Source organism: Cetorhinus maximus, chromosome 29 (genome assembly GCF_964194155.1).
Source record: "Cetorhinus maximus chromosome 29, sCetMax3.hap1.1, whole genome shotgun sequence".
Classification (NCBI taxonomy): Eukaryota; Metazoa; Chordata; class Chondrichthyes; order Lamniformes; family Cetorhinidae; genus Cetorhinus; species Cetorhinus maximus.
The window spans coordinates 2,690,477-2,717,078 of NC_135907.1; the positions used below are offsets into that span (position 1 = coordinate 2,690,477).

At 45.3% G+C, this 26,602-nt stretch overlaps 1 protein-coding gene across 3 annotated transcripts in view; it reads left to right on the top strand.

Annotated features, from left to right (window-relative positions):
- Positions 1 to 12,389, top strand: part of LOC144669554 (chondroadherin-like protein) — a 79,948-nt gene extending 67,559 nt beyond the window's left edge. For all 3 annotated transcript variants that reach the window (XM_078532040.1, XM_078532039.1, XM_078532037.1), the window contains 2 exons: positions 8,549 to 8,715; positions 11,688 to 12,389. In XM_078532040.1, coding sequence (XP_078388166.1) covers positions 8,549 to 8,715; positions 11,688 to 11,946 — 426 coding nt within the window. In that variant the 3' untranslated portion in view covers positions 11,947 to 12,389. The remainder of the gene's footprint in view (positions 1 to 8,548; positions 8,716 to 11,687) is intronic.
- The last annotated feature ends 14,213 nt before the right edge of the window (positions 12,390 to 26,602 follow it).

Genomic DNA, 26,602 nt, shown 5'->3' on the forward strand with positions numbered 1-26,602 from the left:
CATCTCATCCCAGGAATCAATCAAGTAACATTGCTGCATCCCGTCTAAGTCGAGTATATCCTTCCTTAGGTAAGAAGGCCCAAACTGTACGCAGCGCTCCAGCTGGAGTATCACCAAAGCCCGATATAATTGCAGCAAGATTACCTTATTATATTCGAACCCCCTCGCAAAAAAGGCTAATTTATCATTTGCCTTTCTAATTGCTTGCTGTACCTACACGTTAACTTTCTGCGATTTGTGTACAAGGACATCCAAATCCTTCTGAATCCCAACAATTACTCTCGCTCTTAAAAAGATATTCTGCTTTACCACCTTCCTACCAAAGTGGATAACTTTATGCTTCCACACGTTATACTCCATCTGCCATGTTCTTGCCCAATCACTGAACCTACCTGTGTCGCATTGCAGCATTTTTATGTCCTCCTCACAGCTTAGTTTCCCACCTAGCTTTGTATCATCAGCAAATGTGGTCATGTTACACATGGTTCCCTTGCCTGAATCATTGATATAGATTATAAATAGCTGAGGCCCAAGCACTGATCTTTGTGATGCTTCACTAGTTAAACTCTGCCATCCTGAAAATTATCCTGTTTATTCCTACCCCCTGTTTTCTGTCCATTATCCAATTCTCAATCCATGCTAATATATTACTCCCAATACCATGAGCCCTAACCTTGAGTAGCAACCCCTTATGTGACTTCTTCTTGATTGCCTTCTGAAAACCCAAATGTACTACATCCACTGGTTTCCCCTTATCTACCTTCCTAATTATGCCCTCAAAAAACTCTTAATAGCTTTGTCAAACATAATTTCCTTTTCATGAAACCACATTGAGTCTGCCTCGTCATATTATCATTTTCTAAATGCGCTGTTACCACATCTTTAATAATGCAATTCTAACATTTTCCATACTATATGTCAGGCTAACTGCCCTAATGCTTCCTGTTTTCTCTCTCCCTCCTTTCTTGAGCAGTGGTATTACATTTACTACCTTCTAATCCACAGAGACCGTTCTAGAATCTAGCGAATTTTGGTTGATCAAAACCAGTACATCCACTCTCTTTACAGCCACATCTTTTAGAAGGCTAGGATGTAGGCCATCAGGTCTAGGGGTTTTGCTGAATTTTACACCCAGTAATTTCTCCTCTGGCTTTTCTTCACTAATATTAATTACATTAAGTTCTTCACTCTTATTAGACCCTTGGTTCACAACAATTTGCACTTGTGGGTGAGATTTTCCAGCCTGCCCACTGCTCGGACCGTCCAGTCCCGCTGAAACTCAATGGATGTTTTGGCTGGGCTGCCAAATCTCTCGTGGTGGGTCCCACCACGACAGGGCCGGAAAATCCCTTGTTCCCTGTGTCTTCGACAGGAAAGACAGGCCAAATATAAAAACAAAAAGCTAAAAGCTACTGCGGATGCTGGAAATACAGGCCAAATATTTGTTCAATGTTAGTGTTGTTTCCTTATTCCCTCTAATGTTCTTTATTCGCGGTGTTGACAATGACTATTGTTGGAGTCTTTCAAGGTAGGGTTTAACATCAACTTTACTCAAAACATAACAAAGAATAACTACATCTAGAACGAGACTTCATCCTTTCCACGAGGCTGCATTGGGGGCACCCAATCTTCATACTCGTGTGACCTTCCATCACTTCGCCAGGATGCTGTGAACTGTCCCATTTGCATATTCACATGAACTCTTTACACTACATTTCCCATTATAATTTCTCCTGACACTGCCTCTAAAAGACCCATGTTTACTTTTGCTAATTTCTCCCTTTTTACACACTTTTAAAAACTCTCACAATATGTTTTTTGTATTTCTGATTAGTTTGCTCCCATTTTCTAGTTTCTCCTTCTATATCATTTTCTTGGTCTTCCTTTTGCTGATATTTAAAACCATTCCTGTCCTCAGGCTCACTACTCTTTTTGGCAATATTGTAAGCCTCTCCTTTTAACCTAGTACTATCCTTAACTTCCTTAGTTAGCCTGAGGTGTACCATTTTTCCAATGGGGCTTTCATTCCTCAAGGGAACATAAATTCAATGAGAATTATTAATTATTATTAATTAATTATTATTAATTATTAACAATTTCTTTAAGTGTTTGCAATTGCTTATCGACCGCAACACCGTTGAATCTTATCTCCCAATCTAACTCTGCTAACTTTCTCCTAAAAATGAAACAGAAAACTTATGATAAATGTAAGGTTCATAATTCCATAGAGTCAAACTGAACACAAAACATATAGGGAAGAACTGAAAAAGAAAATAAAAGTGATGAAGAGAGTTTATGATAAAAGATTAAAAGGCAACATAAAAGGTCCTTTGATGTTATAGGTCACTCAGGGTGTCCAAGTTGCTATGGCAACATGCACTTTTCCATATATGTTGTAGCCTGGAGCTATGGATAGTGATGGTAGAGGCTCCAATGTTCCTTCCATCACATGGCTGACCAGGAATCTCTCCCGCTCTTACTGCCTGCCATTGGTGGGTGTTGGAAGGATTTGCAGGCTGGTTCTCAACCTGTTTGGCCGCGTTATGAATGCACCTTCCTTGACCATCAAGTCCTGGGGCGGGACTCGAACCCGGAGCTTCTGGCTCAGAGGCAGGGACACTACACATTGCGCTAAAAGAGCAACTAAAAATATCTTACAAGCATATAAATAGTAAAAGGATAATGAAAGGAAGGGTGGAGCTGATTAGGCATCAAAAAGGAGGCAGAGGGCATGGTTGAGGTATCAAATGAGGACTTTGCATCTGTCATCAATAGAGAAAAGGATGCTGTCGGTGTTATAGCAATGGAGAAGATAGCAGAGAAAGTGATTTGATATAAGTAAAGAGGCACTTAAAAGGTCGACAGTGTTCAAAGTAGAAAGTTCACCCCGACCAGATGGGATGCACCCAAGGATGCTGAGCTGAGTAAGAGCAGGTACTGCGGAGGCTCTGACTGCTACAAGAGTAGGTCAGAGTCTGTGAATTCTGTAGCTCACCTCCTGACTCCCCGAAGCCTGCCCACCATCTACAAGGCACAAGTCAAGAATGTGATGGAATGCTCCCCACTTGCCTGGTTGAGTGCAGTAAACAACACTCAAGAAGCTCCATCCAGGACAAAGCAGCCTGCTTGATCAGCACCCCATCCACCAGCTTCAACCTTCACCCCATCCACCAACTTCAACATTCACTCCCTCCACCACCGACGCACAGTAGCAGCAGTGTGTACCATCTACAAGATGCATGGCAGAAACTCACCAAAGGCTCCTTAGGCAGCACCTTCCAAACCTGTGACCTCTACCATCTAGAAGGACAAGGGCAGCAGACACATGGGAACACCACCACCTGGAAGTTCCCCTCCAAGCCACTCACCATCCTGACTTGGAAATATATCACCGTTCCTTCACTGTCACTGGGTCAAAATCCTGGAACTCCCTCCCTAACAGCACTGTGGGTGTACCTACATGGACTGCAGCAGTTCAAGAAGCCATCTCACCACCACCTTCTCAAGGGCAATTAGGGATGGGCAATAAATGCTGGCCTCGCCAGTGGTGCTCACATCCGGTAAAAGAATCTTCTAACGCAACTTAGGTATGATGCCAGAGGACTGGAGGGTTGCAAGCGTTATGGTCCTGTTCAAAAAGGGGAGTGAGATAAACCCAGCAAATACGGGTCAGTCAGCCTGATGTAGGTGGTGGAGAAACATTTTGAGATAATAATGTGGGACAAAACTAATGGGCATTTGGAAAAATATGGGTGCATAAATTAAAGCCAATTTGTTAAAGGCAAATTTTGTTTGACTAAATTGATTGAGTTCTTTATGATAAAGCAACAGAGAGGGATGATGAGGGGAATGTGATTGTTGATGTTTATATGAACTTTCAATATATGTTTGACAGGCTATCACGTTAGTCTTGTTAGCAAAATTAAAACCCGGGGTCAGGATATTGGAGGGGAACTTCCAGGTGGCGGTTTTCCCATGCATCTGCTGCCCTTCTCCTTCTAGGTGGTAGAGATTGTGGGGTTGGAAGGTGCTGTCGAAGGAGCCTTGGCATGTTTCTGCAGTACATCTTGTAGATGGTACACACTGCCGCTCCTGTGCATCGGTGGTGGAGGGAGTGAATGTATAAGATGGTGGATAAGGTGCCGATCAAGCGGGCTGTTTTGTCCTTAATGGTGTCGAGCTTCTTGAGCGTTGTAGGAGCTGCCCTCATCCAGGCAAGCGGAGAGTATTCTCTCACGGACAAGGGAGAAGAGATAAACCAAAAGCCCCAATTCCCTTCCCTTACTGTCCGTAATGAGTGTGGTTTTGGAGAGGAAGACGTGTGGTTCTTAGGCCCTGGAGTGTGTGGTCAATTTAAAAATAACAGCAGCAAGCTTTCGTGGGTATAAATAAAAAAGATTATTTACTCACACACTCACGCTGAAAATCTAAACACACATCATACACTCAAGAGAAATACACTGAAAGAAGATAATGCGCTCCTACAAGTGTTAAATCAAAAGGATAATTGACAGTGGTGGAACAGTCACAACAGCCCAACAAAGAAAGGATTCCTTTTCCACTCTTGAATTGTAGTTTAGATGGGTTTGGACAGCTGAATTTGGATGTCAGGATTATTGCAGGATTCCTTCAAAGAGATAGACTTTTCGGCAGATCACAAAGCTGTTAACAAAACAAAAACAGAATTACCTGGAAAAACTCAGCAGGTCTGGCTGTTAACTTGTGCCTCTGGTGCCAGGAGGTCCCGTTTCGATACTGGTGGACTTCTGAGAGAAAGAAATCAGGCTGCGAAGCTCTTTTAGGATAAATGGCCTCCAGGTTCTTAAAGGAAAAGACGGCAAAGCCTTTTGCAGCAGCTGCTGTTTTCTTTTTATGCTTGTGCAGCCTGCCCATGTCCCTCTGGGTCCTTCCGATAAAAACTTCTTATTTCCAGCCGGTTTCAGTCACATGTCCAAGACTGGTATCATCCACCGGGAATGGCTTAGCTGAAAGCCATTGCTTTACAATGAAGATAATGGGTGGGTTCTTCACACTTACTCAGGATGAACTGGTTTCTGCCCAGCTGTCAATGTTAGGATTCCAACTTGGAGACATGGAATAAAAACAGAAAATGCTGGAAAAACTCAGCAGGTCTGGCAGCATCTGTGGAGAGGGAAACAGAGTTAACATTTTGAGTCTGTATGACTCGTCTTCAGAGCTAGAGTCATAGAGGTCGACAGCACAGAAAAAGGCCCTTCTGCCCATTGAGTCTGTGCCGGTCAAACAAGTACCTAACTATTCTAATTCCATTTTCCAGCACTAGGCCCATAGCCTTGTATGCCATGGCATTACAAGTGCACAACCAAATACTTTTTAAATGTTATGAGGATTTCTGCCTCTACCACCCTTTCAGGCAGTGAATTCCAGATTCCCGCCACCCTCTGGGTGAAAAATTTCTTCCTCACACACCCTTTAAACCTCCTGCCCCTTACCTTAAATCTATGCTCCCTGGTTATTGATCCCTCCAACAAGGGAAAAAGTTAATTTCTGTCTAACCTATCTATGTCCCTCATAATTTTATACACCTCAATCATGTCCCCCCCTCAATCTCCTCTGCTTCAAGGAAAATAATCCCAGTCTATCCAATCTCTCCACATAACTAAAACTCTCCAGCCCAGGCAACATCCTGTAAATCTCCTCTGTACTCTCTCTAGTGCAATCACATCCTTCCTATAATGCGGATTCCAGAACTGCACGCAATACTCTAGCTGTGGCCTAACCAGCGTTTTATACAGTTCCAGCATAACCCCCCCGCTGTTATATTTTTTGCCTCGGCTAATAAAGGCAAGTATCCCATACACCTTCTTAACCACCTTATCTACCTGTCCCGCTACCTTAAGGGATCGTTGGACATGCACACCAAGGTCCCTCTGATCCTTGGTACTTCCCAGGGTCCTACCATTCATCGTGTATTCCCGTGCCTTGTTTGCCTTGTCCAAGTGCATCACCTCACACTTATCTGGATTAAATTCCATTTGCCACTGATCAGCCCATCTGACCAGCCCGTCTATATCCTCCTGTAATCTAAGGCTTTCCTCCTCACTATTTACCACCCCACCAATTTTCGTGTCATCTGCGAACTTACTGATCAACCCTCCTACATTCAAGCCTAAATCGTTTATATATACAACAAACAGCAAGGGGCCCAACACCGATCTTTGTGGAACCCCACTGGACACAGGCATCCAGTCACCAAAACACCCCTCAACCATCACCCTCTGCTTCCTGCCACTCAGCCAATTCTGGGTCCAATTTGCCAAATTGCCTTGGATCCCATGGGCTCTTACCTTCGTTATCAGTCTCCCATGCAGGACCTTATCAAAAGCCTTGCTGAAGTCCAAGTAGACTACGTCAAACGCATTGCCCTCATCTACACATCTGGTCACCTCTTTGAAAAATTAAATCAAATTGGTCAGACATGACCTCCCCTTAACAAAACCATGCTGACTGTCCTTGATTAATCCCTGCCTCTTCAAGTGTAGATTAATTCTGTCCCTCAGAATTGCTTCCAATAGTTTCCCCACCACTGAGGTTAGACTGACTGGCCTGTAGTTCCTTGGTTTATCCCTTCCTCTCTTCTTGAATAATGGTACCACATTGGCTGTCCTCCAGTCCTCTGGCACCTCTCCTGTGGCCAGAGAGGTATTGAAAATTATTGCCAGCGCCCCTGCTATCTCCTCCCTTGCCTCACTCAACAACCTAGGATACATTTCATCCGGGCCTGGAGATTTATCTACTCTTAAGCCTGCCAGACCACTTAGAACCTCCTCCCTTTCTATGCTAATTTCTTTAATTATATCAGAGTCCTTCTGCCCATTTCCATACCCATGTCGTCCCTCTAACTTGTGAACACTGACACCAAGTATTCATTTAGAACCCTACCTACATCTTCCGGCTCCACACACAAATTACCACTATGGTCCTTAATGGGCCCTGTATTTCCCTAGTTATCCTCTTACTCTTAATGTACTTGTAAAATAACTTTGAATTTTCCTTTATTTTACCTGCCAATGTTTTTTCATGCCTCCTTTTTGCTCTACTAATTTCCTTTTTAAGTTCCCCCCTACACATTCTATACTGCTCTAGGGCTTCCGCTGTTTTGAGCCCTCAGTATCTGCCATAAACCTCCCTTTTTTTCTTTATCCAATCTTGTATATCCCTCGACCTCCAGGGTTCCCTGGATTTGTTGGTCCCACCCTTTGTCTTTACTGGAATATGTTGGCCCTGCACTCTCCCTATTTCCTTCTTGAATGAGTCCCACTGCTCTGACGCAGATTTACCTGAAAGTAGCTGCTCCCAGTCCACTCTGGCCAAATCATATCTGATCTTATTAAAATCGGCCTTCCCCCAATTTAGAACTGATTTCTGGCCCATTCTTGTCCTTTTCCATAACAGCCTTAAACCTAACGGAGTTATGATCACTATATGCAAAATGCTCCCCCACCGATACCTCTACCACTTGCCTGGCTTCATTCCTTAAAATTAAGTCCAGGACCACCCCCTCTCTTGTAGGATCTTCTTTTTACTGGCTTAAAAAGCTCTCCTGGATGTATTTTAAGAATTCCACTCCCTCTAAACCTATCACACTATGACTAACCCAGTATAATGTTGGGGAAGTTGAAATCCCCCACTATTACAACCCTATTATTTTTACACCTCTCTGAAATTTGCCTACATATCTGCTCTTCTATTTCTCTCTGACTGTTTGGGGGCCTATAGTATACTCCCAGCAATGTGATTGCTCCTTTTTTGTTTTTAAGTTCTACAAATGTGGCTTCATTTGAGGAGCCTTCTAAGCTAAAGAGAAGTAGAAATGTAATGGATTTTATACTGTGTAGGAGTGGGTGGAGACATGGATTTTGGACTTGTGTTTTGGGTAAATCCCCAAACAATTGCAAGTGTGAATTCCACAGGTAATATTCGCCTTGATATGTTCTTGCAGAGGGAGGCCCCCAACCAGGGCGACGCAATTAGGAACTTTCGGGAAGCTTCAGATAGTCTGTGTTGAAGTTGCAAAGGTCACCTGGCCCTTGGTGGCCATATTATCAGGTGTCCATTTTAAATAAAAGACAGTTCCAGAAACTTCTATATGAGCACAGAGTCCATATTTAAAGTTATAAATATGACATGCATTTACTGGGCATAACAACACCATCACACTCCTGACTTGTGCCTTGTAGATGGTGGACAGACTTTGGGGAATCAGGAGGTGAGTTACTCACTGCAGAATTCCTAGTATTTGACCTGCTCTTATAGCCACAGTATTTATGTGGCTGGTTCAGTTCAGTTTCTGGTCAATAGTAACCCCCAGGTTGTTGACAGTGGGGGATTCAGTGATGGTAATGCCATTGAACGTCAAGGGGCAATGGTTAGCTTCTCTCTTGTTGGAGATGGCCATTACCTGGCACTTGTGTGGACAGGTAATAAATGACAACGATGCTCACACCCCAGGAAAGAAAAAATGTTGTTGTTATTCTTGTAACATTGGGTTGACGATTTCCCACTGCAGATCTTTGATGGGGCCTTTGATGGACTGGATACAGGGCTGGAGAGCCTCCACCTGGAGAATAACAAGCTGAGCTACATTCCCAGTCTGAAGAAGTTCACAAACCTTCACACCATTGATCTATCCAACAACCCTTGGAACTGTGACTGCCCACTCCTTCACCTCCGCAGGTAAAAACCTCTGAACAAGTGTCTGCATCAGATTTGGGATTATGATTGTGGTTTGTGTCTTAGAATGTTACCAAGGCATTCAATTTCTGGCTAAGATATAACTAACTGCTCAATTAGGCCTTGTTCTCAAAAACCATTCTGAAATAATTCTGAGCTAGGGGAACCTACAGTTCCATGTTGCTTTCTCTATGGCAAAGGTTCAATAAATCAGCGTCAACTTTCCAACCAATCAGAACTCTCTTCTCCTGTAGTACAAATTGTTGTGATAGTTTGAAATTTGGCATTCTTGCATTTTCCCAGAGGAGGTTCATTCGACTCAATCCTGGGATGAGGGGCTTATCTTACGAAGAAAGGTTGAACAGGTCAGGCCTGTATCAATTGGAGTTTAGAAGAATGAGAGGCGATCTTATTGAAGCGATTTGATAGGGTAGATACCAGGAGGATGTTTTCTCTTGTGGGAGAGACTAGAACTAGGGGACACAGTTTAAGGGTAAAAGGAGATGGAGGTGAGACATTTTTTCACTCAGAGGGCCATTAGTCTGTGGAATTCTCTTCCCCAGAGAGCAGTGGAGGCTGGGTCATTGAATTTATTCAAGGCAGAGTTAGACCGATTTTTGATTGACAAGGGAGTCAAGGGTTATGAGGGGCAGACAGGAAAGTGGAGCTGAGACCACAACCAGTTCAGCCATGATCTTATTGAATGGCAGGGCAGTCTCGCAGGGCTGAATGGCCTATTCCTGCTTCTAAGTCCTACGTTCTTATGTCCTGATGAATGCAAGATGAAAAGTTTTGGTAACATGACTCTCTTTTCAGTAATATTCATATTCTGTAATTGCTCATCACCAGAAAGAGAATAGATATTGTCATTTTGGAAGTTCTCCCATTATACCGTGGCTATGTGCCCTGTGTCAATTTACACTATTCTATAATTAAGTTCCCTCCTTGGTCAGGATGAATTAACTTCATCTCAATTGTGATGGATCGGTGCTTGTTATAATTGTTATAATATCCTACGGACGTAATTCCAAGCTTACTCATGTGGATTGGGCGACTGGCTGAGGTGATGGGTTACCTGGAGTGGAAATGGACCCTGACAAGAGTCAGCGCTTTCAAGTCAGTAAAATAACAATAACTATTGAAACGGGAACCCAAGGAGAGCAAGCGTATGAGTTCCAAAGTCTCTCCTGGTTGGGTTTTGACCTTCGGGCCAACACCATTAAACACACCAGTTTTCATTCACCTGCCTCCTAATCCATATCAAGCCCCACTCACCGACGACCCCTGCCTTTGTCAACTTTCATCTGTCCTCCAAGGCTCAGCTCAAAGACTTTGAAACACAGAATCACAGAATTGTTATGGCACAGAAGGAGGCCATTTGGCCCATTGTGTTGGTGTCAGCTCTCCGAATGAGCAATGTACTTACTGCCATTAAGCTGCCTTCTCCCCGTGACCCTGCATATTCTTCCTTTTCAGATAATAATCCAATTCCTTCTTCAAAGCCTCGATTGAACTTGCCTCCACCACACTCTCAAGCAGCACATTCCAGATCCTAACCACTCGCTGTGTGAAAAAGTTTCTCCCGATGTCTCCATTGCTTCTTTTGCTGATTGCATTTAATCTGTACCCTCCCATTCTCAATCCTTTCATGAGTGGGAACAGTTTCTCCCTATCTACCCTGTCCAGACCCCCCTCATGACTTTGAATACCTCTAACAAATCTCCTCTCAACCTACTCTTCTCCAAGGAAAACATACAAACATACGAATTGGGAGCACCCAGCCCCTTGAGCCTGCTCCCCCATTCAATAAGATCGTGGCTGATCTGAATGTAACCCCATACCCCTGCCTACCCCCCAATAACCTTTCACCCCCTTGTTAATCAAGAATCTATCTAGCTCTGCCTTAAAACAGTTTCAACTTCTCCAATCTATTTACATAACTGAAGTTGCTCATCCCTGGAACCATTCTGGTGAATATTTTCTGTTCTCTCTCTCCAATGCCTTCACACCCTTCCCAAAGTGCAGCGCCCAGAACTGAACACAATATTCCAGTTGAGGCCGAACCAGTGTTTTATACAAATTTAACATAACCTCCTCGCTCTTGTACAATTGCATTTTTTTACGAGTTGCTTTGTGGTTTTGTCCCAATCTGCCTCTGGAGCTTTTCCATGATGCTTGCATTCCAGTTTGCAGTCTCTGCTCCCCTCAGTCTGCACTAGGCTACTATAGTTAATACCCATCCTATTGGGGGGAACCCTTTTAGCCACCAGCATCTTACTCACGAGTAATTTTCCTATGGTCCTCAGAATGAGGTAGAAGACGATGTCTGCCAACATCTATCTTCAAAGAGCTCAAAACCAATTTCTTTGATCCTGCCTCTGATCAATCATCTAATTCCTCCCGGGATTGTTTGGCTTCTTCATTCCATCCCTATTCTGAAGTATTTTGGGATGTTTAGTTACATTCAGTATTGGCGTAACTCACTGCACGCCCTGTGGCTCAGTGCAGGCATGATTATCTACCAGGTCAGATGGTTATGGGCTCAAGTCCCACTCCAAGCCACTGTTGGAGGTGCCGTTTTTTGGATGAGACAGCTTGGTTTGCCCTCTCAGGGGGTCATAAAAGGCCCATAGCATTATTCAAAGATGAGCAGGGGAATTCTCCCTGGTGTCCTTGCCAATTTTTATCCCTCAACCAAAACCTAAAACACTGATATTGGGGCACTATCACATTGTTTTGTGAGAGCTTATTACATTGGCTGCCTCTTTTCCTACGTAACAACAGCATCCCACACTTCAAAAGCGCTTCATAGGTTGTGAAGCACTTTGGAGAGCCCTGAGGTGATGCAAGGCATGGGAGAAATGCAGATCATTCATTCTTTTATAGTGCCCTGTTGTGCGAGGGGGAGGTGTACTGTCACCTGTATTTATTTTAAGCAGTGAATTTGTTTCATTGACACACTTTATTTTTGAAAGGTGGATTGAAAATACCAATCTAAAGGTCACGGCCATCTGCGACCTCCCGACAAACGTCACGGGGTTGAATGTGCAAGACGCCCCTTTTAAGGACTGCAAGGGTAACCTCCCCGAGAAGAGTAAAAGTGCTTCGAGTAAAGCGGGCCAGAAGAAAAGAAAATCCAAAAAAGCCAAGCAACGCAGAAGAGAAAAGAAGGAATCAAAGAATAAAGCAGTAGATAATTTAGCGGAGCTGGCAATGTACTCAGTGACAGAGTGAGCTGAACAAACAGGGTGGTGAAGTGTGCTGAAGGGGATGTGGGGAAGCTGACTGGGTTTTTAAGTATGGTTTGTGGTTATTTTCACCCCTTTTGAGCTTAGAAATTGCAGTCGCTATGTAATAATAGAAGAATATTTTACAGTTTTAAATCGACGTGGTCTATGTCATTACCATGTAAGAACGAAACATCCCCCTAATGGTAATAGGATCCAAGCTGATTGGTGAAGCCAAAACCAAGACACAGAGGTTTTCTTTATTGAGAGAGTTTATTGGCTTGTTCAGTCTCACAACTCTCCTCCCACACAACCCAGTGTCCCAGCTATCACCTATTTATATGTGCTCAAAAACAACTAGTACCCATTACCTGTTTCTCCTAACCTTAACAATGACATTAACAAATCTTAACAATGTAATTAACAAGACATTAACACCTAATACTCTTATACCTTTTGAATGAATATTTTATGAGTTTGTATGTCATTCATATGAGTTTGTACATCATTCAGGAGGCCTGAACTTGTTTGAAATGAACAATTGATAATCAAGGCAACAGCCATTTCGAGGCTAGAGTTATTTCAGGTTAAGGAATGATTCTTTCCTTTGAAAGAGGGAGTCACATCACCAGCAAGACCTCTATAAAAGAGAAGTTTCACAATTGGGTCTCACTTATAAAATGCAGTAACGATCAGGATCTTTCTTCAAAAGCTAGCTGGGGGGTGGGGGTTAAAGAATCCCCTTTGGGCTCTACGTGTGGTAATATTGTAGATGTGCTCGCCAAGATGCCTTCTGTTCAAAAAGAAGATTGACCCAAAATTTGGAATGGAAAGAACCTTGTCCAAAATATTTGAGAAACCTCAATTATCACCCCGTTAACATTCCCTTCAGCAGCACCAACTTCTGTTACACACTTGGAAATTATACACTCAGGGTATCGTTAACCTATCTCTAGGGTTGATGACATTCACATAGAAGCTTGCTACAATGGGCTCTTACTCTTCTTTTGCCCTTCCTTTCCACCTACATCTACGTTCCATAGCCAGGTTGAGAGGGGGTGACAAGCTGATTCCTGGGATGAAGGGGTTATTTCTTATGAGGAAAGGTTGAGCAGGCTGGGCCTGTACTCATTGGAGCTTAGAAGAACGAGAGGTGACCTTATTGAAACATATAAGATTCTGAGGGGCTTTGACAGGGTAGATGCCGAGAGGATGTTTCCCCTTGTGGGGGAATCTAGAACCAGGGGGCTCAGTTTCAAAAAAAAGGGCCTCCCATTTAAGTCGGAGATGAGGAGGAATTTCTTCTCTCAGAGGGTTGTTAGTCTTTGCAATTCTCTTCCCTAGCGAGCAATGGAGGCTGGAGTAAAAGCAAAATACTGCGAATGCTGGAAATCTGGAATAAAAACAGAGAATGCTGGAAAAACTCAGCAGGTCTGACAGCATCTGTGGAGAGAGACACAGAGTTAACGTTTCGAGACCGTATGACTCTTCTTTGGTTTCAGTGAAGAGACAGGTTGGACTTGAAACGTTAATCCTATTTCTCTCTCCATAGGCGCTGCCAGACCTGCTGAGTTTTTCCGGCATTTTCTGTTTTTATTCAAGCAGTGGAGGCTGGGCCATTAGATTTATTCAAGGCTGAGTTAGACGGATTTTTGATCTAGAAGGGAGTTGAGGGTTATGGCGGGGGGCAGGCAGGAAAATGGAGTTCAGGATCAGCCATGGTCTTATTGAATGGTGGAGCAGGTTTGATGGGCCAAATGGCCTACTCCTGCTCCTATTTCTTATGAACTTATGAACCCCAGCCAGCATGGAGGTTTCAAATAGAAGGGCAGAGATGAGTCACATTAAACCTTTTCTCAACCTTTCACTTGTCTTCTCCTCACCGTCCTTTGCCCTTTGTTCTTTGCCCTTTGCTCAGTATATCTTGCTCTCTATCCTCTGCTGATTGGCCTTTGCCCTCTGCTGATTGGCCTTTGCCCTCTGCTCATTGGCCTTTGCCCTCTGCTCATTGGCCTTTGCCCCCTCTGGCTCATTACTCCCTCATGGCTCAGCTAGGATCGGGAATTCACCATGCAAAGATTTGCAAGTACAACCCTATCCTCTACCACTCTGTGTGATATGAGATATTGGAAAACATACCTGGAAATAACTCCCAACTTTGTTCCCTCAGCTTTTCCTTCGCAAGTCTGATATTTTCCAAGTCTCAAATAAGCTCAAACCTGCGAAAAATCTCCTCAAACTACCTGGTGTACACATAGTGAGCTCACACCTCCAGGAGTGTGACTTGTCAGGCTGCTGAAGCTACTAAGGTAAAGCAGCATTCATCCTGCAACATTCATCGATGCAATGAGTGTTTACTGCTGAATAATCTAAAAGAAATTCTCTGCGACTTACATGTTTCAGCATCTCTGAATGTTTATGTATGGGGCACAGGACATTCATGTTAAATCTCAGTGTGTGGGGGCCTGGAGGAAAGCAAGGAAAATGCATCAGGAGTGTTCGATGGTGTACTGGCAGAGTTTAGCACAGCAGAGGGCTGGTCTTCAATGGGCCGAATGTTCCCTTCTCATTAAGAGCAATCAATTGGGTTTCACAGGGTGGAGGCATCCAGAGAGTAATCTTAACCAATGAGAGTCTCACAGCTATGAGGAAAATGTGTTCCCGATCTGCTTAACACTAGACTCAACCTCAGGGTACAAGTAATCCATTTTTTAAATTCTTCCATGGGATGTGGGTGTCACTGACAAGGCCCAGCATTTGTTGCCCATCATTAATCGTCCTTGAACCGAGTGGCTTGCTAGGCCATTTCAGACGGCAGTTAAGAATCAACCACATTGAGGTGGGTCTGGAGTCACATGTAGACCAGACCAGCTAAGGACGGCAGATTTCCTTCCCTAAAGGACATTAGTGAACTAAATGGGTTTTTACAAAAATCGATTCATTGTCATTGTAACTGACGTTAGCTTTCAATTCCAGAATTTATTAATTGAATTCAAATTCTACGAGCTGCCATAATGGGATTTAAACATGTGCCCCCAGAGCCTCTGGATTACTAGCCCAGTGACATTACCACCACTCCACCGTCTCCCTTAGCTACAAGCTAGATCTGCTTATCAGGCAGTGGGTCCTCTTCCCAACAGATGGTGACGCTGTTGGAGCACAGATAGCCGAGACTTTCAACAGGACATCAGCAAGACCCTCCGAAATCGGCACAACTGCCCTTGAGGAAGGAGATGTGGCTGTGAGCTGTGGCAAGTGAGTTTTGGTAAGCACCTTATCAAACACCCCGAGGAAAATGGAAAACAATGAAGGCAAATGAGGTGAAAGAGGCAAATGGAAATCCTGTCGGAATAAAGAGCAGAACTTCAAGGTAGGCAGCCCTGGGAGAGAAGTGACAGTGAACTAAACACCGAAATAAAAGCAAAATACCGCGGATGCTGGAAATCTGAAATAAAAACAGAAAATGCTGGAAACACACCGCAGGTCTGGCAGCGTCTGTCAGGAGTGAAACAGGGTAAATGTCTCACGGCCAATATTCTTTGGAACTGAAGAGAGGTAAAAATAGGATGGGTTTTAAGCTGTTGGAAAAGGTGGGGAGAAGCAGGTGGAGCAAAATAGAAGGTCAGAAATAGGTTAGAGGGTGGGAGAAATTAAATGATAAAGATGTCAAGGAGCACGAGAGAGTGGGAATGGTAGTAGTAAAGAAACAAAGCATTGGTTCAGAGTAGGTGTGAAGGGCAGAATAAAGGACAACTCTGGCTGAACTAAGACATGTTACAGACACGTTACAGACTGGCACTTGACAAAAAAATAAAGAATCAAATTGGAGGGCGGAGTTCATGGTCTGAAGTCATTGAACAACTGCCCTGCTAAAATGTCTGTCTGACAGCTGGGTTCTTCATGATAGGAAGGTTGGTTTCAAATGGGTTCCATCTGGTCTTGGGGGTTGGGTTCCCCTAATGATATATTTGGATCTTTACTCTTTCATCAGATGTGGGCATCACTGGCAAGGCTGGCATTTGTTGCCCATCCCTAACTGCCTTTGAACTGAAAGGCTTGCTAGGCCATTTCAATCACTTGCTATGGGTCTGGAGTCACGTGTAAGTAAGGAAAGCAGATTTCCTTCCCTAAAGGGGGCATAAGTGAACCAATGGTCTCTACATGATCAATGATAGTTCATGGTTACCATTACCAGCTTTATATAATTCCAGATTTTATTAGTTGAATTTAAATCCCTCTAGTTGCTGCAGTAGGATTTGAACCCAGGTCCCCAGAGGATTAGCCTGGACCACTGATGTTACCACTACGTTACCATCTTTCTTCAGTTAGCTGGGTTACGCGAGATCATAGGGTTGGGCTGAAGCTGGTCGGGTTCTCCTTGAATGTGGGGCTGTCTTAGGTTGGGTTTGGTTTTGCCCGACAGTGGGGGTTGGGCTGGGTCGGGTCAGGTAAGGATCTGTCTGACAACATGGTCACATCAGGTTAGGTTCTCCTCGAATGTGGGTTTGTCTCCGGTGGGGTTAAATTGAATCCTCTCCGTCAGTGCAGTTAGGTAGGAAACAAATTTAATTGTAGATGTCAGATATATACTGGTAAATAAAACATGCATTTGTGTGATAAAAAATTAAGTTTAACTACTATTGTATCGCATGTTGTGGCTGAACAGGATGGGGGGTTTGGAGGGTCAACCTATAGGCCAAGTGTTTGCAAAAACATGATTTTTGGGGCTGGAAAAATGGGGTCAACTTATGCACTGGGTCAACTTATGCGCCATGATTTACAGTAAGTATATTTAATTTAGCTGTGAGATTCAGTTGCTCTACTGACTTAGGATCAAAGTTGTTCAACCCAAAACCTCCTCCAACCCCTCTTTCTCCTGCCTAACCTGAGGTTTTTCAATGGACCATTTTATTAAACCACCTTGGAAATCTGGTCCTGCTCCACTCCTGTCTGTCCTGAACTCTCTGGTTCCCAGTCTCCGTCTCCCCAACCTGCCCCTTCCTTCCCCTTTCTCTAGCTCCAGTTCATCCCCATCCCCTTTCCATTCCCCTATCTATCCTCTCGCCAGCCCCCACTCTCACTTCCTCCTTCCTCCCAGTCTCTGGCTCCCCCAGTCTCCTCACTCCCACTCTCAGCTTCATGTAACATGTGGAATAGTCAGCAGCTCATTACAATCATATCTTTTGACCATCAAAGTACCTGATGGGACTTGATAGCGAAGGAATTTGGATCTTTTGTGGTCTAAATGTGGGGCCGCTGCCTCCACGGGGCAATTGAAGTGATGTTAGAGAAAAAAAGCATTTGTCCTACTGTGCAACAGTGACTATGCTTCAAAATTAGCAGTGATACACTTGGCGACATCCTGAAGGTGGTGAAAGATACATTCTTCCATTCTTCCTTATTACTGTCACAGCCAACAATCAGGCAATGGAGTGTAAATCTGGCCAGTTATAGTGGAATGTTGATTCCCACCTTACAGGTGAGTCAGAGAATTGAGGGGTTTATTCTGTCGGAAAGTAAGAGGTCATCATTCGACATGAAGTGTGCTAAATTCTGTGGACAATCTTCTCTGGCTGGTAGATGTCCCATCCATCGTGGACCTGACCCCATATGGACAACTACAACTTACATTTATATAGTGCCTTTAGTGTTGCAAAACATCCCAATCACTTCTCAGGAGTGTTATCAAACCGAATTTGACATCAAAGAAACTCATCTCAGGGTCAAACATGACCCCAAGGCTGCATGCAGCCTACTTCAGCGGCCAAATAGATAAGGCGCTGGCCTGTTCAGTCAGGGATTGTGGGTTTGAGTCCCATCTGGGGTAGTATATATTCAGGGTATTGTGGTGTTGTGGTAATGTCACTGGACTCATAATCCAGGGGCACAGGATAATGTTCTGGGGCATAGGTTCAAATCCCATGACAAGAGTTAGTGGAATTTAAAGATGGTGACTATGAAACTATCATCTTTGACACCATCAGGGGTAGTAACTGCAGATTTGAAGGAGAGAGAGTGCCTGAGGAGCGAGAAAGGTCAAATATTATGGGAGTGAGCAGGGAAGCTAGGTGGCCAACAGTTTAGTGGGAATGGGGTCCAGGGAACAGGGAGGGGGTGAGTCTCATGGACAGGGTTTAGTGAGAGGGAGGAACTGAAAGAAATCAGTATTAGTAGGGAAATGGTGTTGGAGAAATTGATAGAATTAAAGGCTGATAAATCCCCAGGGCCTGATAATCTACATCCCAGAGTACTTAAGGAAGTGGCCCTAGAAATAGTAGATGCATTGGTGGTCATCTTCCAAGATTCTATAGACTCTGGAACAGTTCCTACAGATTGGGGGGTAGCTAATGTAACCCCACTATTTAAAAATAGAGGTAGAGAGAAAACAGGGAATTATAGTCCAGTCAGCCTGACGTCGGTAGTGGGGAAATTTCTAGAGTCCATTATAAAAGATTTAATAGCTGAGCACTTGGAAAACAGTGGCAGAATCAGACAGAGTCAGCATGGATTTACGAAAGGGAAATCATGCTTGACAAATCTACTGGAATTTTTCAACAATGTAACTAGTAGAGTTGATGAGGTGAATGCAGTGGACGTGGTTTATTTGGACTTTCAGAAGGCTTTCGACAAAGTCCCACATAAGAGATTAGCGTGTAAAATTAAAGCACATGGGATTGGGGGTAGTGTATTGAGATGGATAGAAAACTGATTGGCAGACAGGAATCAACGAATAGGAATAAACAAGCCTTTTTCCGAATGGCAGGCAGTGGGGTACCGCAGGGATCGGTGCTGGGACCCCAGATATTCACAATATATATTAATGATTTAGATAAGAGAACTAAATGTAATATCTCCAAATTTGCAGATGACACAAAGCTGGGTGGGAGGGTGAGCTGTGAGGAGGATGCAGAGATGCTTCAGTGTGATTTGGACAGGCTGAGTGAGTGGGCAAATGCATGGCAGATGCAGTATAATGTGGATAAATGTGAGGTTATCCACTTTGGTAGCAAAAACAGGAAGGCAGATTATTATCTGAATGGCTATAAATTGAGAGAGGGGAATGTGCAACGAGACCTGGGTGTCCTCGTACACCAGTCGCTGAAGGTAAGCATGCAGGTGCAGCAGGCGGTAAAGAAGGCAAATGGTATGTTGGCCTTCATAGCCAGAGGATTCGAGTACAGGAGCAGGGATGTCTTGCTGCAATTATACAGGGCCTTGGTGAGACCACACCTGGAATATTGTGTGCAGTTTTGGTCTCCTTATCTGAGGAAGGATGTTCTTGCTATAGAGGGAGTGCGGCAAAGGTTTACCAGACTGATTCCTGGGATGGTGGGACTGACATATGAGGAGAGATTGAGTCGGTTAGGATTATATTCACTGGAGTTCTTAGAAGAATGAGGGGGGACCTCATAGAAACCTATAAAATTCTAACAGGACTAGACAGAGTAGATGCAGGAAGGATGTTCCCGATGGTGGGGGAGTCCAGAACCAGGGTCACAGTCTGAGGATACGGGGTAGACCATTTAGGACTGAGATGAGGAGAAATTTCTTCACCCAGAGAGTGGTGAGCCTGTGGAATTTGCTACCACAGAAAGTAGTTGAGGCCAAAACATTGTGTGTTTTCAAGAAGGAGTTAGATATAGCTCTTGGGGTGAAAGGGATCAAAAGGTATGGGGAGAAAGCGGGAGCAGGCTATTGAGTTGGATGATCAGCCATGATCATAGTGAATGTTTCTATGAGCTCAGAGGGGGGCATGAAGGGAGATTAGAGAGAACCCAAAGAAAGATGTGATTTCAGGGCAAGGGCAGCAATAGAACTCGAGGGGAGGTTTGGCCTGGTGAGCTTGGGGATGGGAGGTAAATGGCAGAGGCAGCTGATTGGATAGTTGTAATTTTAGCAATGCAAAGTTTATGAGCTCCTGAGGCTTCTTATTGGAGGGGAGGATGGAGGAGGCACAGGGCAGGGCTTTAAGAAGATAGTTGGCAGTAGAAAAGAGAAGTCAAGGGTTACCTTTGCTTTCCAGGGTGCTCCTAGAATATTGAGCAGTTTTGACAGGAGGGCAGCACCCCATGGTGGTTTATGTAGTCTAACCAGATCGAGCGGACAGCGGACAAATCAGTTGTCACCCATATCGTTTGAGTCCTGTGTCCCTGGGACTTAAGTGAGCAGAGATAAGCATCAATTTAGATGAGGGCTGTACCAGGGGGAATGGCCAGGATGAGAGAGGGCAATAGTTTTATTGGATACTAGTGCAGCAAAGGTAGAGGCGAGAGTGTAATTGGGAAGATTGGGACCTGCAGAATGGCATGGTGAATGGGAGGAGGGGGGTCAAAGACTAGAGAGTTAGGCTTTTGGAAGTGCAGTTGTAAGCGAACTGAGGGGAGCAGTGGCCACAGAAGGAGATGATGATGTAATGGTAATGTTGCTGAACCAGTAATCCAGAGGTACTAGTAACCTGGGGAACATGAGTTCAAATCCCACCATGGTGACTGGCGGAATTTGAATTCAATTAATAAATCTGGAGTTGAAGGGCAATTCAGGATGGGCAACAAATGCTGGCCTTGCCTATGATGCCCACATCCCAGGAAAGAGTAAATGAAAAGGAAGTGGAGTTGGGGGGAGTCAGGGTGATGTGGGTGGAAGTGATAACATTCTCTGATTGTCACGATGGGAATAGCGAAGCCATTTGAGATGGAAGTGGTCTTGACCATGGGCTGGGGAGTTTACACGGAGGGCAGGTATTTAGGGAGGATAGGAGGGAAGTGAACTCAGAGGGGAGGTGGAGGTTGAGTTAGCAGGATGAGAAGTTGCTCTGTGCAGAGGCAGGAAAGCTGTGAAGATATCACAGTGAGAAAACACACTGAGATGTTCAAAGGAGGAGGAAGAGCCAGTGGAATAGAGGGTCAGGCTAAGGTGTGATTTGGTGTTAAGTGCCACACTGCCACAATCATCCTCAATATGTTTCATGGCTGGAAATGGTCATGTGAACAGAGGAAGCTGTGTTGAGTGGCAGTGAGAGCTGATTGGCTGGCAGGGTCAGCACAGGGAGAGACTGGCAGAGTCCACAGGGTCAGTGCTGGGAGAGACTGGCAGAGCCAACAGGGTCAGTACAGGGAGAGACTGGCAGAGCCCACAGGGTCAGTGCTGGGCGAGACTGGCAGAGTCCACAGGGTCAGTGCTGGGAGGGACTGGCAGAGTCCACAGGGTCAGCGCTGGGAGGGACTGGCAGAGTCCACAGGGTCAGTGCTGGGAGGGACTGGCAGAGTCCACAGGGTCAGCGCTGGCAGCGACTGGCAGACCCCACACGGTCAGCACATGGAGAGACTGGCAGAGTCCACAGGGTCAGCGCTGGGAGAGACTGGCAGAGTCCACAGGGTCAGCGCTGGGAGGGACTGGCAGACCCCACATGGTCAGCACATGGAGAGACTGGCAGAGTCCACAGGGTCAGCGCTGGGAGGGACTGGCAGAGTTCACAGGGTCAGCACTGGGAGGGACTGGCAGAGTCCACAGGGTCAGCGCTGGGAGGGACTGGCAGACCCCACATGGTCAGCACATGGAGAGACTGGCAGAGTCCACAGGGTCAGCGCTGGGAGGGACTGGCAGAGTTCACAGGGTCAGCGCTGGGAGGGACTGGCAGAGTTCACAGGGTCAGTGCTGGGAGAGACTGGCAGAGTCCACAGGGTCAGTGCTGGGAGGGACTGGCAGGGTTCACAGGGTCAGTGCTGGGAGGGACTGGCAGGGTTCGCAGGGTCAGTGCTGGGAGGGACTGGCAGAGTCCACAGGGTCAGCGCTGGGAGAGACTGGCAGAGTCCACAGGGTCAGCGCTGGGAGGGATTGGCAGAGTCCACAGGGTCAGCACAGGGAGAGACTGGCAGAGTCCACAGGGTCAGTGCTGGGAGGGACTGGCAGAGTTCACAGGGTCAGTGCTGGGAGGGACTGGCAGAGTCCACAGGGTCAGCGCTGGGAGAGACTGGCAGAGTCCACAGGGTCAGCGCTGGGAGAGACTGGCAGTGTCCACAGGGTCAGCGCTGGGAGGGACTGGCAGAGTCCACAGGGTCAGCGCTGGGAGAGACTGGCAGAGTCCACAGGGTCAGCGCTGGGAGGGACTGGCAGACCCCACAGGGTCAGCTCTGGGAGAGACTGGCAGACCCCACAGGGTCAGCTCTGGGAGAGACTGGCAGACCCCACAGGGTCAGCGCTGGGAGAGACTGGCAGACCCCACTCGGTCAGCACAGGGAAGAACAAGTTGGACGGCAAGATTAGCCCCCAGCAGGTGTGCCTGGTGGGAAGTTTGGGGAGAGAGTGGGATGGGGTAATTGGAGTTGCTGTTCACAAGGAGGCTGTGCCAAGTGCCTCGATTGCCCTTTGGAGTGTTGCAAAAGAGGCACCAAGGGAAGCTGTAGACTTATCTAAGAGGGTCTGGTGAGCAGGAAGGTCCAGGGGCAGCCTGAAGGGTTCAGGTAGGGAATTGAGAGGGTCAAGTACCTGAGAGGGGAGGGATGAAAGGAGGCATGCTAACAGGAGGGAGGGACAGAAACATACCAACATGGACAATGTGCAGTACAGAACGAGGGTGTTCGGCCCATCTTGTCTGTGCCAGAGAGTTATCCAGCCTAATCCCACTTTCCAGCTGGTCCTTAGCCCTGTTGGCTTTGGCACCTCAAGTGTATATCCAAGCACCTATCAAATGCAATGAGGATTTTTGCCTCTATTACCCTCTCAGCCAGTGAGTTCCAGACCCCACCATCCTCTGGGGTGAAAATATTTCTCCTCAACTCCCCCAACGATCCCTTACTGCATAATCTCGCCACCTGCAGTCAACACGGGGACAGGAAATGGTCAAATAAAACAAGGGGTGGCAAAGTAAGCTGAAAATAAAAGCGATGGGTTTGGGTCTGTGTTGGTATTGCTGTTTTTTGAGTGTTCCCTCTGGTTATAGCATTGAGACATTATGTGAAAAAAATGCATGTTAAAAATCAGAGAAAACATTGTGGTCTGCACAGCTTTAAAATGGCTGCCCTCCAACTTCAGTTGAAAACCGAGCCGCCAGATGCAGCACTGAAGCTGCCCTGAGCTTGTCTGGGCGGCGTTAGCTGCAGCTCGGTCAGCCCCCAGTATACTTGTCCTGGCCCTTCTTGACCAGCAGGTGGTGAGAGAGAGCATCCAGCAACCCAGTTGCACAATATATTCAGACGGCTGCAGAATCGAATCAAAATTATTGACAGACTGAGAGAACCCGTCTTTCCCACACGCAACCTCTCTCGCGAAATGAATAGGACCCACGTCTCGGATACCCTAAAAAAAAAATATAGCCAATCAGACGCAGTACCCATAAAGTTGCCAATTTCATTGGGGGGTAAAAATAAACTTTGGCATAACTGCTGTACTCAGCGTCTCATTGGCAGCACCATTCGCAGGCGCTATCAAAGCTGCAAGTAACATAGTGCTGGCAACACTTGGTTGCCCACGATTTGTGAAAGCATTTTACTTTTTAGTGCTTCCTGTGTATCGCAAAGGGAACTTCAGCCTGTCCAAAGCTGTGCTTAAATTTCCTTTGTGAATGAGGAGCATTGTTAAAATCTTCCCACAGATCATGAGGGTGGTAAAATAACACAGGGATATTGGGGGGAGATTCATTGCCCCACACACACAATGTGACATGAGGCAAAGGTCACATTCTGCTGCAATTCCATAGAAATGGATAGTTTTCGAATCTGGACAGGAAGCTGAACCTGATGGCCAGGGCTATGGGGAAAGAGCAGATGGTGGTGTGTTATAGTTCAGTCAGAGAGACCAAGTTGCTGTGGCAACCTCCACTTTTCCATCCATGTTGTAGTCTGGAGATATGGATAGTGATGTTCTTTCCAACACATTGCTAACTAGGAATCTCTCCCACCCTCACTGCCTGCCATTGGCATGTGTTGGAAGGATTTGCAGGTTGATAATCAACCTGTTTGGCCACATTATGAATTCACCTTCCTTTAGACATCAAGTTCTGGGGTGGGACTTGAACCCAGAGCTTCAGGCCCAGAGGTAGGGGCACTATCCACTGCACCACAAGACATCCAATTACACTATCAGGAATGGAAGCTAACGCCTGTTTGACAAACAAGACTCCCCTACTCCAGCCCCAGTCTCAGCTTTGATGGTTTTAAAACAACATGACAAGTTCCATCATAGTTTTATTCAAAAGTTATTGTCTGAAAATCATTTTTTAAAATATGTGGTTTCGGTTAATTGGCCACAAATTGGACTATGATCCTAGTGAGGCCTAGACGTTGGCAGCTAGAAGATACTGAAACTTGATTTCGAATTGATTCCCAAGCACCCAGCATCCTTTGCTGCTCATTATTTTTACTGTAATTGTCAGGTAAAAGCATGTTGACTCCATCTGATCATACTCTGATCATCCTCTGATCATGCTATGACTATCATACACTGATCATACTATGATCATGCTATGACTATCATACACTGATCATACTATGATCATGCTATGACTATCATACACTGATCATACTATGATCATGCTATGACTATCATACACTGATCATACTATGATCATGCTATGACTATCATACACTGATCATACTATGATCATGCTATGATCATGCTATGACTATCATACTCTGTCTGATCATATTGTGATCATGCTATGACTTTCTATGTGCAACACTTAGAGGACAGCAGAATGATGAACAGAGAATTTCGCCTTACACTGTATTGCAATGCTGAGAGGGTGGGTCTGATTCTACAGGACCTCACAAATAGCTTTGAATTAGTTCCAATTAATTAATTAGAGCTAGAACAGCAATCCTGGGATCTCAAGCTAGACTAGTAATGCACGTGGTAATTATGTCCTGGATCTGCATTTTATACAAAAGGAATGCGCGTGAGTTATCAGCATTGTGTTACTCAAGCAGAGGGTATTGAGCTAGTGGAGAGCAGCTGGCTACACTCTTTAATATCTAAGGAGAAGAATGCCTTCTGGAAGGCACATTCCAGGTGGGGTCACCCTACAGGGTTTGCTGGGCCTATTTTGAGTGATCAGTAAGAGCGATACTGAGGTTCCAGTGTCACTGAACAAGAATTGCCCTTTCAGATGGCACTAGTATAACACACTTAAGTTGTAATCAAACTCCCAATGCTTTAATAAAGAGCAACAGCTTAGAGGCAACATGTCCAGCTAAATGGCAAGCCTCTCAATGTCACTCTAAACCCTGCAGTGTGCCCACAGCTTGGGCAAGGCTTTAAGAGGATATGTACCGCATGCTCCACCCACATTGCCATCCAGGCAAGGATAAGTAGCAGCTTGGATGTCTGACTGGTTCCCTACTACTGGCTGCACCATCTCTTGACCTGTAAGTTGCTTCTCCCTCGGCATTGGACCATAGTTCAGCATCCTAGGGCTGCAGCACTATAACAGGGGGAGATGGCGGCATAGTTGGCTAGTAATCCAGAGGCCCAGGCCCTGGGGGCGCAGGTTCAAATCCCAGCAGGGCAGTTGGTGGTATTTATATTCCATTAAATTAAATTAATGAAAGTGGAATCAAAAGTTAGTTTCAGAAATGGTGACCATGAAACTATCATTGATTGCTGTAAATCCCATCTGGTTCACTAATGCCCTCTAGGGAAGGAAATTTGCTGTCCTTACCTGATCCAGCCTCCACGTGACTCCAGGCCCAATGTTATTGACTCCTAACTGCCCTCTGATATGGCCTAGCAAGCCAATTTGTTCTATTACGGATGGGCAAAAAATGCCACCCTTGTCAGTGATGCACTTTTCCTGTGAAAGAGAGAAAACATGAAGCGTTTGAACAGAATGACCTACAGGAGTAAAATGGTAATGGGAGAATTAGAACGACAAACATCTTCACGTTTGGCCTTCGAGGCAATGAAGTGACCCCAGACCCACAGGAATGTGGTTGACTTGAACTGCCCTTTGAAGTGGCCGAGCAAGCCACTTAGTTCAGGGGTAATTAAAGATGGGCAACAAATGCTGGGCCTTGCCGGTGATGCCCACATCCCATGAAAGAATTTTTTTTTTAAAAAAACCCTGTAATTTCTTGCCCTCTGTCTGCACATGAAATGTGGATTCTTACTGGGAGCAAGAAGCAAACGCAGCCCAGGAATCGGCGAAGATACTTAAAAATGTGGGGTGTGCTGGGTGCTGAGGCTACTCCCAGCTTCGTTAATTATTAGAGTCATCAAAAACCGGTAGAAACGTGGCCCAATTGAAGGTGGCATAAGTTTTCTTTCAAATTATACAGGCCTACTTATTTTTAATAAGCGTCTACTCGGGGATAATGCCAGTAGGGCCTCACCCTGTAGTATCCCTGTTATAAATTAATGTCCCAGAATTCTAAATATATATATATATATAGTGACTCAAATCTATTTTAGCATAAATTTCCAGTTTGCTGTGTTATTTATGTCGTTTAATCCGCAGCATTGGATAATTCAATTTGTTGCAGTGCAATGAGAAAATGGTAAGGGACAGCCTAGGTAGGACAAGGTTGGACAATTCTTCATTCATTCTGATGGACTACATCCCCCAGAGTGCATTACACCGCAGCAGCCCTGTACCCGTCCTGCACTAACCCTCCCCATTGGTTGAAGGGGGATTGCGGCCTCCTCCAGTAAGAGAGCACGTTACAAGGAAA